This window comes from Oryzias latipes, chromosome 22, assembly GCF_002234675.1.
Source record: "Oryzias latipes chromosome 22, ASM223467v1".
In the NCBI taxonomy this organism is placed as follows: Eukaryota; Metazoa; Chordata; class Actinopteri; order Beloniformes; family Adrianichthyidae; genus Oryzias; species Oryzias latipes.
In genome coordinates, this window is record NC_019880.2 from 1660310 (window position 1) to 1677342 (window position 17033).

The window sequence follows — 17033 nt, forward strand, 5'->3', positions numbered from 1 at the left end:
GTCTCACCAAACAAACGCCGTTCCTTCTGACTGATGCGATTTGTGTTGCCATGTTTCCCTTTCTGGATCCAGAGCGCCGTTGAAGGACGGGAATCGTCACTTAGCAAATGACTCAAGCGTTTACGATCATCTCCGCCGTCGCTGTGGAGGCAGAAACGCAGCACGGTGGTGGTCTGGTAACGGTTGCCATGGAGACCACATGGTGGAAGGAGGGAGGGAGGGCCCACAAACCAGCACTGGTGTCTTCAGGAGCTCCCTGTAGGAGGGCAGGAACTGTCCCTGGGGGGGGGGGTTGCTCCCATCACGTAGACAGCGCTGACCTTCTCCTGCGAGGAAATCCGGAAAAGTTTCATTTATTTACAAAAAAATGACTTTTTTTTGCTGCGTGAATATTGGCAGTGAGTTTTGTGAAGCAGGTTTTGAGGCGGGGCAATCCTTTGTTTTTTTTTTGTTTTTTTTGGTGTTTCAGGTTTCTGGATCCCGCTGAACATTTTTAATGGATGCAAAGGGATCGAAATGCAGTTTGGATGAAAGCTGCAAGCGGCGTTCTCTGACCCACCCCAGCCTTTCCTTTTCACCCAGCTGCACATTCTGACAAATTCACAAAACATCCCTTTTTTCAAAATGGCGGCTTTTTTGCTGATTTGATCTCCATAGCAACCATTTTAGTTTTTGGTTGTCAGGGGGGACAAACGAATCAATGAAAGTTTGAGAGGAATCGGCAAAAGTACATTTTTTGATTTCCTTAGCAACTAAAGTTTTTTGTTAACCACACCCACATTCCTAATATTGTTATATCGACTCGTTCAGCTTGAGCCGACGATTCACGTATTAAGTTTTTACAACATTCTAGAAAAAAATGTGTGAGCAATAAAAGAAGATAAAAGTCTTGCGATCTTGCTGTGATACAATATTTTTTCCCAAGTAGTTTCCCTGTGATGCCACTTGGGAAAATTGTGAGGAGGAGTTTAAACTTGTAAAGGTATTTCCCTTTACAAGGTGATTTTTTTTTCTTTTCTTTTTTCTTTAAGATTGTGGCCTCTTCCCGAGGTCAAAGGTCAAGAAAACTTCAGTTGTGGCTGTAGATCATATGTGCAAAACTCAGGCTCCGGGGCTAAATTTGGCCTGCAGTGTAATTATAATTGGCCCACGGCACCCCTAATACTACAAATCCCACAATGCTTTGCTAGCATGTTGGCGCTCCTTTTTTCTGTAGACAGTCACTGACAGCTATGCTCCAGTCACATCGGACAAATGAACTTCCCCCTCCACAAACGATGGTGGGAGGAGATGATCGTTCACGAATATAAAGACAGACCTGCTTGTCTTGTGGGCGGAGCTAACGTGGCTGTAACGAAAGAATATAACAAAAGAAGACACTATGTCAAAAGGTTAAACCTTACATAATTTTTGAATAAATATTGAGTTTTTAGAATTAAGTATAAAAAACATTTACTACTTTTGTTTATAATATTTGTTTCACAAATTGATTTAGAGGGTTTTGTACGGTTTCTCGGATGGGTCAAAAGACGCAGACCATCGCCTGGGCTGGATCCAGATTCCCTCCCTACTCTCTAGTGAGTTTATAGTTTGGGACTATCTGGCTTTTAACGTAACTCAGAGACTTCATCTCTACTTTTTTGGTTTCATAAATGCCAAACACTATTTTCCATTTGTCAAAGTGAAAACCATAAATAATATGAACATTTTATGAAGGCGGTGATTGAATCCACTGTGTTCTGATGATGAGGATGATTTATAAAATAATACAAACGCAATGCATTGTGGTCTGTATTCACCAGTCTAGTGAGCATCGTTGCACACTGGTTTTTGGCAGGGACTTATGGGAAATTTTCTCGACACGATTTTGGAAGTGTACATTTGGACACTCTGACAAACACTCTTCTATATAAAATATACATTAGAAGAGCAACAAAGGAGGACAGTTTAAGTGATAGGACTGAGAATAAAAAACAGATTTGCAAAAGAAAATCTCTATTCGCGGCCGCCACAGCGGCGTTTGTGACGCCGTCTGCTTTACCGGCTCCCCCCACGTTATCTGAGCAGCAGGTGAAACTCCCGACCCGTCGCCACATCTTCCCACTTCCGTCACCTCTCAGCTGCACAGGCAAATTCAGCGCTGTGGCGAGCGGAGGCTGCAAGTGTTCTCGGCGCCAGTTGCATCTGTTTGCTGTAATCACCGCATCGTCTCGACTCAAACGTGTCGACGATTTATCCGTGTCGGAGCGAAACGCCTTCCAGCTTTAATTGGCTCAGAAAGATGAAAAATGGGACTTTCCAGGCGTGATGGGCCTCCATCATCCGGAGTTCTTTTGAATGATCTGTCCCAGAAGAGGAGGGATGTTTTGACTCCTGACTCAGCGGCGCCGTCAGAGACGTAGATGATGGAGATGATGGACGCCTCACACGAGCTGCACACTCACAGATCATCAGAGCAACGCATCGCCTCCCTGAAGCCCCACGCCGTGCGTTTGTGTGATCGCAGGAAGATCCGAAGCGCAGTCCTGAAGCGTTATGTCTTTCAGGACGTTGTCATGGTGACGGGTTTGGGCGTCTGCCTGATCTGAGAGGAGAGCAGAAGCCTTTTCTCCACAGGAGCATCTGTTCATTCCGCCGCACGCCTTCAGTGCTCCACATTTTCCTCGGGCTGCTCTTTTCTGGTGTTTCCTGCAGACAATCTGATTGGTTTTGTGTGAGCTTCAATTTAGTTCGTTAGCTTCTGCCTTCGTCCAACCTGTACAGGTCAACCCCGTTGTGTGTGTGCATGTGACTCAGGTTTAAACAGAGCTTTGAACTGTTTACAGCCATTCTAGGGTTTGGGGGGCATTTGATTGATGGACCCAGGTCACCGTGGAAACACCGGGGCGACAGTGCATTTTCCATCGCTGGCTCCCAACCATTGTAAACGGCGAATGCTGATGCAGCACTTTTCTACCTTCTTAGAAGGCTTTACAGTCACCCATAAACACACATTCACCCACTGGCAGCGACCTATAACCACCAGGAGCAGCGTGGGGGGGTTCAGTGTCAGGCCCAGGGGCACTTTCATACGGGCAGGTAAACTGTAATCTACCAGTCAGAGGTGGACCGCTCTACCCCTGCACCACAGCAGCCCCATATAGAATAAAATCCCTTCAGAGGTGCACATGAAATCAGTTTTATAACTAAAGACTGACCCTTTTGGAACGGCTTCTAATACTCCGGAAGTTTTATTTAATGGGTTGAATGCCGTAAATCCTTCAATCATTGTTTTCCTGTTTCTCTTTCTTTATTCTAGAATCTTCCTCCATTTTTTGCCGCTTAACTCCTCCTACAGTTATTCATCAATTTTATCCATTAAACTATCCAAATGTTCAGCTCTTACAGCTTTATCCAGCTATGACTTTTTCTCCTTCACATCCTTGAACTTTTCCAGATATTCCAGGATTTCTGCCTCCATTGAAATAAATGGGGAATCCTTGGAGCAGAAGCTCGCTGGTTCTGGCATTTTTCACAAACGTATCTTTTTTATTAATGTGCTGATTTCACTTTATTTATGGTCAACTTTCATCATTTCTTTGTTTGATTTTATTCCGCTTTAAGTTTCCCTTTCATACAGCAAAAACAACATTCAACCCTGCATGTTCTTCTGGAAATGCAGCTCCTTCTGGTTTTTATCTGCTTTTTTCATTTTTGTTCTTAATTCCTTTATTTTGCTCTTTGGCGTCCTGATGATGCTGCAAAGTGTTATCTTGAATAAAGATTCCTGCATTCATGGAATCTTCTTTACTACTAACTTCTGTTTCTTCTTTTTATCCGCCGCCCAGTGAACGGATCTCTTCATCCGTTTATTGTTCATGGATTCTGTTCTGGGTCTCATCTCAGCTGTCTTAGGGGTCGGGTAGGACCCGGACGGGGTTTTTAGTCTCCACAGTCCCTCCAGTCCCAGATCCTTTTCTTCTTCTGCACCTTCCATTTCTGCTTTCCTTTCATGGCTCTGTCTGACGTTTTGATCATTGCTGCCTCATAAATTCCCTTAGACCCTCTTTCCTATCAGCCGGCCCCCCACCTCAGTGCTTCGTTCCTCTTTGCAGACTTCTCAACACTCGTCCTGGTTTTCCACCTTCAGCCTCCGAGGCCAGAAGAGCAAAGAGAATACAGATTATGCGCAGATGAAACGGAGTCCAGATGTGTTCGTGTTTCATTTATGAAGCCAAGATAGCAGAACATGTTAATGATGACAGCAGCCTCCTCCCCACCAATTACGTCTCTCTGGGTCCGGTTCCCCTGTCGCAGCGGAGCCGGACCCGTCACAAGTGCAGCTGGTGCTGAGTTCTTCTGCAGAGCGAGTCCACACACACACACACACACACACACACACACACACACACACACTGACATCAGTGCTGAAAGGATTACTTCATCATTTATGCACAGAAAATAGAAAAGGGTAATTTATTGCCTGTTCTTGTAAACAAACAGATTTATGTCCTCGGGCCGTGCATCCTTGAAACCTTCCAAGCTCGTTAATTGCATTTCTTTGTTTAAAGAAAAACAAGTGCAGGATCAATCTGGCTTTTTGGTGTGTTTTCTTTTTTTAAACTTTGCCTCTTGGGGGCCGCCATTACATTTGTCACGCTGCTTTCTTCAAACCGAGCGAGACAACAACAAAAAAAACGTCTTGTTCTAAAAACAAGCCCAAGGCCACGATTCAGTGCCGAAGAGATTTCACTGATTGCGGATGATTCAAGATTTACAATTCTGGACTTTTATCTGTTTGACGCCAAAGCACCTCTGCGTGCCCCCAGCAGCCTCCAGCAGCCCCCAGCATCAAAGATTCTCTTCTTTTTATCAATTCCTTTGTTTATACCTGAAATATTTACATTCAGCTGACTAATGCTGAAGCACGATTGTGCAAAGCTTCTCTTTTTCGTTTCACAGGCTGAGGAAAACGGAACTTTGATGCATTTTTTAGTAGCTGGTTCTACAGGAAGGATCCTCCACTCCATCCTATTGTTGTCATACTTGTCTTTAATTTTGTCTTATATATTTTGATGAGATTTTCAGTATTTTTACCACTCCAGGGCGTTCGCAATTGGGGAATATAGACCACAATGCATTGCGTCGGAACAATTTTCGCCAAAAAAAGTATTTAAATGTGATATATGGATGTCTTAACAGAGGACATGAAGTTGGCTAATGTTAGGGTAGAAGATGTCCATGACAGAGTGAGGTGGAAAACGATGATTCGCTGTGGCGACCCCTGATGGGAAAAGCCGAAAGAGAAAGAAGTAATGTATTTTTTTAATAAACGTTTTTATCCTCAGAAGACAGTGGACTCATAAATAATCGTCACAAAACGCTCATATCAATTAGATTTAAACTTTGTAAAATCGTCATCTACTGTCAGGGCACTACATAGAGCCGCACTATATCGTTTTTTTAGTCGTTAGGGGTTAGGGCGGGAATTCGGACACAGCCGTTGAAAGTAAAGCCAGTTCAACTTTGACCAATCAGGGACTGGATTTGAGAGAAGGAGGGTCTAAGGCTTAAGGTCTAAGGTCTAGGGTCTAAGGTCTAAGGCTTTTGTAGCGGGGGGCCAAATTAGGAACCCAATATTAGACTGGGGGCCAATTTTGGTGAAGAAAAAAGGATAGACAGCAAAAGTTGTTTCTAATAACTTTAATGACCAAGTGTCATTTGTACTGTCAGCCAGGCTGATCCAGATGTTTTCCCAGTTGCTGTTGGAGGTTGCTGCCTGCAGATCTTCTACTCGTCTAGTATTTGTATCATTTGACAGACTTTCTTTTGCTCTGGACAAACAATGTCCGCTGCTTTCAGCATCCATTCTTTCTAGAAACTCCCCGCCGCATTTCCAAAGCCGTAGCTTCTAGCTTCTGTCACAGCTGTACTGGATTCAGCCATTTCTGTAAACATCTGCAGCATCGCCTCGTTTTAGTTGATGGAGCTCATTGCTGCGCTCCTCGCTGGTAAATTTGTCATATTTTTCAGGATTTGTAACATAGTGACGATTTATATTGAATTCTTTGAGCGTTGCATTCACCTGCTTGTAAATCAGGCACAGGACTTGATCCATGAGGTACCACACAGTAAGCATTTGTCCACTTGTTTAATGTGATTGGGGTTTTCTTATTCATTTTATTGACTGCAAAGCCCATTGAGGTGCTCTGCAGGTAAAGTGCTGTGTCAATAAAGCTGAATTTGAATTGAAGGCGGCCCGTGTTGATCTGGTGGTTGGGGTTTAGCAGAGCGGTGGTGTTGGTGGTCATAGATGGTAAAGATGCATCAGCAGACATGGACTCGTTACATCTGCTAATTATCCTCTTCTCACCTCAAACTAAAAGCAGTCTTTCTGCTCATCGCTGTTACCATAGCAACACTAAGAACAGACTTTGATTTTTATGGGTTAAAGAAAGTAAATGTGTCTAAATCCGATCTCATCCACACAGACGGATTCAGACAGCTTCCCTCCTTTAATGATGACTTTCAATATTTGTGCATCAACTATTGTTTTATTAACTCTGTAAAAAATATTTCATCGTCTGAATCATAGAGGAGTGATAAATAAACCAGAAAAAACGAAACATTAGGGAGGTAACAGAGATGGTCTGAAGGCAGTGTCCCACAGCCAACACGTATATTTAATGCGTATCGCGGATTAAAATTGGTCGTACGTGAATTTACATGGAAAAAATGAGAAAAGTTGTGTTCTTTACGTAAAATGTTCACAGGTGTATCAGGAATGAACCACAGAAGTATCAAAAAAAAACACACAAACAAAATCAGCGTAGAACATGAACCGTGTGTGATTATTGCATAATCTGAACGTGATCTGTGCACCGGAGACGCAATATAAACGTTAGACATCGGTGGTTCAGGCGTCTGTTAGACAAACGTGGAACAGGCGTGGAAAGACGCACATTCTTGTCTGCATCTCGCACTATTGCGTAAGACAAACATGGTAAAATACGCATAATCTGGATAATTATCAACCGACCAAAATTTTCACGCATGGATCACGAAAGACAGAAATGCCATAAGTGTAATGTAATGTACTGTAGGCTGTGTGACCCGGCCTTTACATTCAGAGGTGTTAGAACTCAGGTCTTCCTGCTGAGTGATGCAAATGATGCATTCTTAAGACTGGAACAGGGACGGGATATTTCCACAGTCTGACCTGTGATGTTTGGCTGATTTATGAGCTTGTTGAAGCGTTTTTTTAAATATTTTATAAATGTCGAAATGTTTTAATGATGCAGAGCATCCCTGAACACCTCACACCCCCACCCCCACCCCACCCAACAGTGTGATGCTGGCAGAGACCACAGCGCTCATGTTTTCCTCATCACAGTGTCTCACCCCTCCTCCCGTTCTGTCCTTCTCCTCCACAGCCATGCTGCTCTCTGGTGGTGAGTTCTCCTCTCCTCCGCTAACACCCCCCCCCCCCCCCCCCTCTGTGCCGGGTGCCGTTCAGACCAAAGCTGTGAAGCTAAACAGAACTGCTTCTGATGATGATGATGATGATGAAGCTTGTCAGAAATCCTGCATCCTTTGGTTTGTTAATGATGCATTTCTGCAGCTAATCAGAGGATTTATAAATCACCGACAGCAGGAAGCAAGACCCCGCTAACCTTCAAGATAAAAGCCTGCAGCTCCATAAAAGAATGTGCATGTTTGGTTTAATAACGTCTTGTTTCTGAGTGTGCATGTGTGCGTTTGAGGGAACGTTGTGTGTTCTTAAACTTTCATTTTGCCTCATCAGTGCTTCATGACTTCTTTATAACAAAGCTGGACAGAAAATGTGAAGGAGAGATCAAAGTTTTTGTTTTTAAGGGTCCAGATCAAACACTGAATAATTAAAAAAAAAAAAGGTTTTCAAAGTCTCAGAACCAAGGGAGGCCCCGCCCCCTTTGGTTCTGCTCCGAGTCTGATGTAACTTTGCAATCAGACGAGCATGTGTTTGCCTTTTTTAATTGTGATTTCTGCTTGTTACCCCCTCCCCATCTCCTCCATGGCAGATATCCGGGACAGGAAGCTCACGTCAGACGAGGAGGAGGCCAAGCGGATCGCAGAGCTGGGCAAACCTGTGCTGGGGGAGCACTTCAAGCTGGAAGTGATTATTGAGGAGTCCTATGAGTTTAAGGTGAGAGGGCTTACCTGATGGGGAGGGGTTGGTCATCTCCATGTCTCACCACCATGGTGATCATCATGGGGTCGTTTTAGGATGAGGTCAGGGTTTGTTTCTCCTCCTCCTCGCCTCGCAGCTGCTCTCTGGAGCCGGACGCTGCTGCCATCGTGTGGCGCCGCCCCCATCATGCGGCGCCGCTCCCGTTTGTCTGTGCTGGAGCCTCAGTGGTCTGATGGATCTGCCTCTCCTGTCCGTGTCGTTTCCCGCAGAGCACAGTGGACAAGCTGATCAAGAAGACCAACCTGGCCCTGGTGGTGGGGACCAACTCCTGGAGGGAGCAGTTCATGGAGGCCATCACAGTCAGTGCAGGTAAAACAGGTGGACTCACCTGACTCAGTCAGCCCTTTTCTGCAAATCAACACTCACATTTTAATGTAAAAAGCTCTGGGAAAGCCTCATGTCCAGAACTCCAGGATCAAACCCTCAGCACCTGCTGTGCAGCGCCGCGGTTTGTCCCTGTGGAGCCGAATCATTCAGTCCACCTGCGCATTTTAGATTTAAATTCCTCAGGCTGCTTAATGCATGCAGCTCGCACAGACCGACACTTGGAATCAGGACGGACGCTGCAGGAACAGCGAGGGAATTCCAGGACGCATCAAAAGAGCTTTAACAGGAGATGAAGTCATGCTGAGCTCTGACCACCCATCACCTGATGGGCCTTTAAACTGTAAGACGGTTGGCCTCACATTAAGGAAAACGAATACAATTATTTCTATCTACACATGACAGGAAATGCCGTTCAAGGACATTTAGGAATTAATGTTGCTGTTTGTGAACAGAGATGGAGTCAAATCCATACGATCACATTCTGAAGCCCTTTTAGAACAAAAAAAACAGGAATATTGCTGCGGCTGCAACACGAGGAAAGAGAAGAATATCTGTAGAATCTGCTCCTTCACAATAAAAGTGTTTTTGAACCATTAAGTATATGAGAGCTGGAGTGAGGCGGGTGTGACGTCACCCACAGAAAACGCTTGACTTCCACCTAAGAAAGTCAGTTCAGTTCGCCATTTTTTCGAGATTTGGACGCCGCCGTGTGGGAGCCAGACGTCGTCAGTTGGTCATCGGTTCTAAGGCAACGGAAGGCCACACCCCTACCACAAAGATGTGAGACCACTTACTTTAATTGAGGCCTCTGATTGGTCAGTTTATGACTTGAATAACTTGAACTGCAGAAGAAAATATCATGAAAGAAGATCAAGAAGATGTTAGAAAAATGTTTCTGACCAGCAGAATGACTGAGGAACAGCTGTTTTATTTCTCTATAGACGTCTGTGGGATTTCAGCTTGTTGGAGCCACTTCCTGTTTAGGACGTCAAGAGGGTGGGGCCACTCAGTCCAGTTCTCATTTATAATAAATGGTGTAAATGTAGACTCATATTCTGAAATTCCACCAAAAGCTGCACATAAGCCCAAGACGTTTTTTTATTGGACGTTTGTGCCACTTTTGCTAAATACACTTTCTACTTGAAAGGGAATCTGTGAGAAAAATGACGATTCACGTTTGTTATTGTGTCCTGACGCCAGAAAAATGTCCGTACAAGTGAAGTGTTCACTTCCACACACTAAAAACCGCGTTTCTCCCACTTGAGATCAAAAAAGAAACGAGTTTTATTTTCCATTCGTGTCTTTCTTTTCCTCCCCTTTTTCTTGTTTTCATCTTCCTTCCTTCATTTCTGTCCATTCTCCTATCATTTCCCCTCCCCTCTTCCTGTGGGATTCCCTCTTTGGACCCCCCCCCCCCCACACACACACTCTTCGGCCGACCTTCTGCCCAGAAGACGAGGATGAGGACGACACGGGCGAAGAGCGGCTCCCCTCCTGCTTCGACTATGTCATGCACTTCCTGACTGTTTTTTGGAAAGTGCTGTTTGCCTGCGTTCCTCCCACCGACTACCTGAACGGCTGGGCCTGCTTCTTCGTCTCCATCGTCATCATCGGCCTGCTCACGGCCGTCATCGGCGACCTGGCGTCTCACTTCGGCTGCACCATCGGCCTGAAGGACTCGGTCACCGCTGTGGTTTTTGTTGCTCTCGGCACGTCGGTCCCAGGCGAGTCCGGCTCTCTGTTTCTGCCTCTGTGGGTTCAGGCGGTGATGACGAAAAGGAAAATGTTTAGTTCCGTTTTAACTCCCTTTAGTTCAAAGAGTGAGAGCGGTCTTCTCCTCGTTTAACTCCAGAACCATTCGATGCTGAAAAACCCTTTAAGTTGAGTTTTGAGCAGAGAAAGTTCCCACTTCTGCTGTTTTAGATACGACCAACTGTGGGTTTACTACTGCCCCCACATGGGTCGCTGCTGTAACTGCAAACCCAGCTCCTTTAACTGTCACTATGGCAACCGTGTAATGTGTAATAGAGCACCTCTGAACCATGAGATGTAGCCCATAAACGATGCTTTGCTAAAGACATACAACGTTCTCTGATCAGGTCCAAACGTTCTCTCTCTGCAGACACTTTTGCCAGCAAGGTGGCCGCCGTCCAGGACACCTACGCCGACGCCTCCATCGGGAATGTGACCGGCAGCAACGCCGTCAACGTCTTCCTGGGAATAGGGATGGCGTGGTCGGTGGCCGCCATCTACTGGCAGATGAAGGGGGAGCAGTTTGTGGTGGAGGCCGGCTCCCTGGCCTTCTCTGTCACTCTCTTCACCATCTTTGCCTTCCTGGCCGTTTCGGTGCTGCTTTACCGGCGCCAGGCCCACATCGGAGGAGAACTGGGGGGGCCGCGGGGACACAGACTGGCCACGTCCACCTTCCTCTTCAGCCTCTGGCTGCTTTACATCCTCTTCTCCAGTCTGGAGGCCTACTGTCATATAGAGGGCTTCTAAGAGGAACTCCTCGTTGGGTTGGGGTCGGTCAGGAGCGCGGCAGAACCGGAGAGGGGGTCTCTCCCTCCCTCAACCCCTCCTGTGAGCATGCTCAGAGGTGCGCGTCCCGTGCCAACGGCCGGAATGCTCTCAACTGGGATTGGGAACATCGCTGAGTCCAAAGGACGCCGGAAGGCGGTCCTGCAATCCACTGGGAGGAACTGCAGAGGGTAGAATTATTCTATATTTTTCTCAACATCAGAGGAGAACAGCTTTTTAAAGAGAAGTATTTTACAGAAAAAAATATACAAAACAAAGAACAAAAAAAAATCACAAACTCTACGAAAGAAAAAGAACTATTTTGTGAGCAAAAAGAGCGGCGCTGATTAATGTCTTGATGGATTCATAGTATTTATTTTTTCCTAAGAAGCACGGAGGCCATGAGGAGCGACGGAGTTCCCTCTGGAGCCGGTCAGGAGGAAGGTGTGGACACAACGAACACGGTCAAACTGCCCTGGACACGACTTACTTACTAAAAACCTATCTATATATGATAGATTCCCATATTTTCTGTATATTTTGGATCTTTGTTTAAATGTGGTCACCTTCTGCTCTGACAGCAGCAGATTGCTGGAAGTCAAACTATATACGATGTCTTCACCTTTCTAACAGCTCCATATCTGGCCTCGGTGTGACGTTTGTGTTCAATTCTGTCATGGAAATGTCCGTCTCACTTTTCACCCTTTTCTGATCAGAAACCAGAGAAGCTGGTGGAAGCCAGAGGTGAATTCAGAGCTATTTTTGTACTCTTCCTTCCACGCACTTTGCTGTACACTTCTACTTACAGAGACCTGCAAAGGCCCCACAGGGAGGTGGAGGGACGGGGCGAGCAGTGCCTGTTGAGGGAGAGCGCTCCGCCGCGGCGGGCGGTCCACGCCGACCACCTCTGCCTCAGAGTTTCCGTCCAAAACCAAACTTTGTGAAGCTGCTTTCATCTGACTTCCTGTTAAGAGTCCAAATTTATAACTAATCATGATGAAAAATTACTAAATGATTATGTGACGTATTTTTAGCCACCCGATTTTTACAAACTATTTTTTTAAATGGAACTCGACGGCCCACGCCGATCAACTTCTGATCTATTTTCGAAGCGTTCCCAGTCGTCTTTTCACGATGACGATGATGCCGTTTTTAGCCAAAATAAAAAAAAGAACCTGTGTCGTTTTCTAGGACATAGTTTCTGCAGAAACTCTGTGGCCCCGCCCAGCGTGTTTTCTAATACGATCTTTTTCAAACAACATTTTTTCATCTGCTCCTGATTTGCAACAATTCGAACAAACAAACACTCAGAGGTTCCTTTTCAATATTAACTTTCTTTATAAATGTCCTCCATCATGAGAAAAAGCCCGCAAAATCATATCAAAAACTCAATTTTCGTGGGCGTCGGTCTTTAAAGCCGCAGTCCGTGGGCTTCAGTGACACCTAGAGGTGAATCAGCAGATTGCAGCGCACTCGTGGAGGTAAATTCAAAAGGAGGGATTGCAAACGTTAGGATAATTAAGGTTTTTTTTTGTTAACTTATATAAGGGGACAATTCCATACCATAATTCATTGGATCATCCACATTCAAAAACAATTTGGTGACATTTTGGTGTGTTTTGTGACCAATCTCCACTAAAGGTCTTATTTTTTTTTGATGTCTTGTTACATAATCCGTATGTAGCCTTAAAAACTATTTAGCAGTAGTGTGGAGTCATTTTTTAACATAATTATTTTAGGATCTTTGTATCCGAATAATAATGTTTGCAGTGAAGCCAATTAAAAATCCTTTTATACAGATTATAGGACTAGTTTCATTATTACGCTTCAATTCATGTTTATCAAGCTTTCAAAAGAAAAACTGAGGTTTTTAAAAAAGATAAACCAAATAAAAAAATGTGTCTTTTTTGATGAAACAATGACACTTTTTGATTTCTTTCAAACTAGCCAATCAGAGTCCTCGTAGCTGATGTCTTCATAGTTTTGATCTGCTACTATGGATTCGTTTTAAAAGGATTTCTGTCTTGAAATGGAGCTGGTTGCTGCATCTGAATCCTGGTCAGTTTGGGCTGAAACTCTGCGGCAGCATCAAAGGCTGCTGAGCTTCATCTGAATGCTGTTCATCAACACCTACTTTACTTTGAAACAAGGGAAGGGGGGCGGGGTCGTAGCCCACCCGAGTGGCAGAAATGTGTCTGTGTGCGTCATAGATAAATCACCTGAAATATTACCAAAGAGACGGGAGGAAAAAAATAAATGCAAGATTTTAAAGTTTTAAAAGATTTTTTTAGGAAATGGAAAAAAGCAGGAGGGCTGCAGTGTCACCGTATCTCCACTAGAGGGGGTTTCTCTTTTTCTCCTCCATGTTCTTCCTGTGTCTTCATGTGGGGGGGGGGGGGGGGGTGTTGAGCTGGGTGGTGTTTGAAGACATGAAGCTTTGCTCTGAGGGGGGAGTCCACTGCTGCACAGCCGCACAGACACAGTCTACAGATCCCGCATCCTTAACTCCACGTCTGCAGGTCGTCTGAACACGGAAAATGTGTTTGTTTGTTTTTTTAATTTCTTCTTATGTGTGTGGGGGGGGGGGTCACCTGCAACAGGAATTCATGCAAACACTTAAAGATGCAACTTCTTTGTTTGATCTTTGCCTTCAGTAGCGTCTGATTGGTGGATTTGATTTGTGCTGGAACACCTGATAGTGTCAAAGATGTCAGTCTTCACCCCCTGAGGTTGAAAACCGGATCCTCTAAGTGGATCCTCTAAGCAGATCATCAAACTGGATCCTCTAAGCAGATCATCAAACTGGATCCTCTAAGCGGATCCTCTAAACAGATCCTCAATCCGGATCCTATTACTGAATCTTCAAACCGGATCCTCTAAGCGGATTCTCAAAGCAGATCCTCAAAGTGGAACCTTTAAGCAGATCCTTAAAGTGGATCCTCAAACCGGATCCTCTAAGCGGATTCTCAAAGCAGATCCTCAAAGTGGAACCTTTAAGCAGATCCTTAAAGTGGATCCTCAAACCGGATCCTCTAAGCAGATCCTCAAACTGGATCCTCTAAGCGGATCCTCTAAACAGATCCTCAATCCGGATCCTATAAGTGAATCTTCAAACCGGATCCTCTAAGTGGATCATCATACTGGATCCTCTAAGCAGATCCTGACTTTCCTCCTTCTGGAGTCTAGAGGAAGTTTGGCTGATCAGAAACACAATTAAAATCAAAATTGTCACTCTGTAAACATAAATCCTGACGTACATTTTTAGTGCTATAAGTCACATCTCTCTTTTTGCAAACAAACTGAAACTAGATTTTGGTCAATCTTACAATCAAATATGTGAGGAATTATGATTATTTTTCAATCACTATGTTTGATCTGATCTGCAGTCAGCTGACCTGGTTTAGGGACATTTGTTTTCAAACTTCTTCTTTCTGAGCGTCTTCACTGAAAACATTTTCATTTTCTGCTTTGTTGCTTCTGTAGGGAAACTTCTTTGACGCGTCTGTGACAGCCGCCTATTAGAAACTCACTTCTGGTTCATCTCCAAGGAATCTTGAAAATCACTAAACTACCTGAAGTTTCTTCTTCCTCAAAATGTGAAAAGATAGAAATATGAACATTCATGGATTTTGGTGAGGAGGGATTTTCTTCAATGTCACTCGTTAGTTTTAGAAATATTTCCTTTCCAGGCATTTTAGGAAGACGATTCCTTTTCTGGGTGAATAATTCTGAATAAATAAACCAGAATATTCTAATCTCGTGTGTTTAAACTTCCAGCCTGCAGAGATGAAACCTGCTCCTTTTAAAATAAGTTAGGAACAGAAGAAAAGATGTTTTAAAACCTTTTTTTTTCTTTCTTTCTGTGATGAGAATGTGGTTTAAATTCACACACGTCCTGCACCGAATGAAAAGAGGGGACTGTTCATTCTGATTGCTTAATATGTTGACTGTTTTTTACTCACTGCACTGAATTCTGTTTTTATTTCAGGGAGTTTTGCATGGAGTTTTTGACCTTAATTTAATGTTTTCTTATGTTTTGTTAATTTTGTCTTTTGAGGTGGGTCAACAGTTAAATAAAAGACACAGAAAAGGAAATGAATTCATGCAGTTTTTGCTGTCTGGATCATCAGAAGTGACATAATTGACCTTAAAATAAATATTATACGCAGATCTAAGTATTGGAGCAGGACTGAAATCCTAAACTGAGACACAAACATTCATATTGAAACAAAATAAGATAAGTTTGTTTCCCAAAGCTCTGAGCAACTACGTTTATTATTTATATTTTTATTTCTTTGTTTATTTGTAATGGTGTAAATGGTGGGAGGAGTCATCTTTGGTCGAAATCCTCATTTTTGAGTAAAGAAAACAGATCTGCTGAGAAACTGAAACTTTCTGTTCTTTTTAGCAAATTCAAACTTGGAAAGAACCTTTAAAGGATTATCCATCCATCCATCCATCCATCCATCCATCATCCATCCATCCATCCATCCATCATCCATCCATCATCCATCCATCCATCCATCCATCCATCCATTCATCCATCAATGCAGACATCCATCTTCTTCTATTCATCTGGATCCGGGTCACAGGAGCATCCTGGCTTTTTTAAAGGATGATTAGCAGCTTAAATTTTCACCTTTATCATCGGAAAAAACACTTAACTGTAAGAAAAAAAAAAAAATACAAAAATAAAACTTGACGCCTAAAGGGCTGAACAAACTCGCCACAAAATCCAAAATCCGACTCCACCCAAATTTAACCCTCCCCATTAGAAAGTTATGTCACTTCAGGGGCGGAGCTAAGGGGGGCAGCCCCAAAAAGCCTTGCTCTTGCGTTTCTTGAGTCAATATTAGTGTCATTATTGACACAGGCTCCATTTGGCATTGCAAAAATAACAAAAGCAACATTTTTATTGAAACTGAAACAGTAATAAATCTGTCAGAAATACGTCACCCTTTCATTTGTAATGGTCTTCCACTTTGGTGTTTTGCCACCCCCTCATTTGTTCTAGCTCCACCCCTGATTCAGCAAACCAAAAGCCAAATGAAGAATGAAACAAGCAGGAGAAGCCAAAGGCCCGGTTAGGTTCTGAAAGACACTCATCATGGAGGAAGTTTGGACAGTAGCTCCGCAAGATGCCCGACCCCTGTAGGAATATCATCACTGTGGGACCAATAAAGGGTTGCAATTGTTTCATCAAGGGGTGCACAGGGGTGTAGTGGTCAGCACTCGTGCCCCACAGCAGGAAGGGCCTGGTTTGATTCTCAGCTGGGTCTTCTCTGCGTGGCGTTTGCATGTTCTGGGTTTTCTTCCGGTTCAAAAACATGCTGCAGAGGGTAACTGGTGTCTCTTAATTGCCCTTAAGTGTGTGTTTATGTACCCCACCTTTACCCGACAGCAGCTGGGATAGGCTCCAGCAACCCGATGACCCTGAAAGGAATTCAGCAGAGATGGACGGATGTTTAAACGTCAGGAAAGTCGCTGATTTCCCCTGAAGTTTGACATCCAAGACAAGATGCTGCACAAAAACCACTGAACCCAGCGGCTGAAGGTTCTACAGAACTTTAGCTTTTGGTGCTTCATCCCTACAAACTGAAGGAAAAAACCTTTTTGGTCTGACTCTGAAAGGTTAAATTCTAAGAATTTGCACACGTCATCTAATTAATGCAGAAGAGATGAAATGAGGGAGTTTATAAAGGGAACGGGTCAAACATCAGAGAACATGTGACGTCAATAAACTGCAGTGATTGGCTGAAAAAACCCCAGGTATACTTTATTTATTTATACATGTTGGCCAACAGGCCGAAACCCATTTCCAGGCAAAATTACAGACTAAAACTGCAGGATTTTTATATAAAATATAGCTAATAAAGTGAAATACGATAAAACTGAGAGGATGATTTTAAATCCACGGTTGATGTTCAGTGATTTAAGCCATGAAAGTCGGAAAGTGAAGGTTGGTGTTGAATCAATCAAT

General features: G+C 43.9%; 1 protein-coding gene across 3 annotated transcripts in view; it reads left to right on the plus strand.

The window, feature by feature from the left end:
• slc8a3 (solute carrier family 8 member A3) overlaps nucleotides 1-15702 on the plus strand; it is an 84984-nt gene extending 69282 nt beyond the window's left edge. Inside the window, exons 4-8 of one of the 3 annotated variants that reach the window (XM_023951634.1) lie at nucleotides 7413-7430; nucleotides 8040-8164; nucleotides 8419-8518; nucleotides 9988-10260; nucleotides 10659-15702. In XM_023951634.1, the coding sequence (XP_023807402.1) occupies nucleotides 7413-7430; nucleotides 8040-8164; nucleotides 8419-8518; nucleotides 9988-10260; nucleotides 10659-11035 (893 nt within the window). In that variant the 3' untranslated portion in view covers nucleotides 11036-15702. The remainder of the gene's footprint in view (nucleotides 1-7412; nucleotides 7431-8039; nucleotides 8165-8418; nucleotides 8519-9987; nucleotides 10261-10658) is intronic. The other 2 variants (XM_023951635.1, XM_023951636.1) reach the window with 2 other exon arrangements.
• Nucleotides 15703-17033: the final 1331 nt, after the last annotated feature.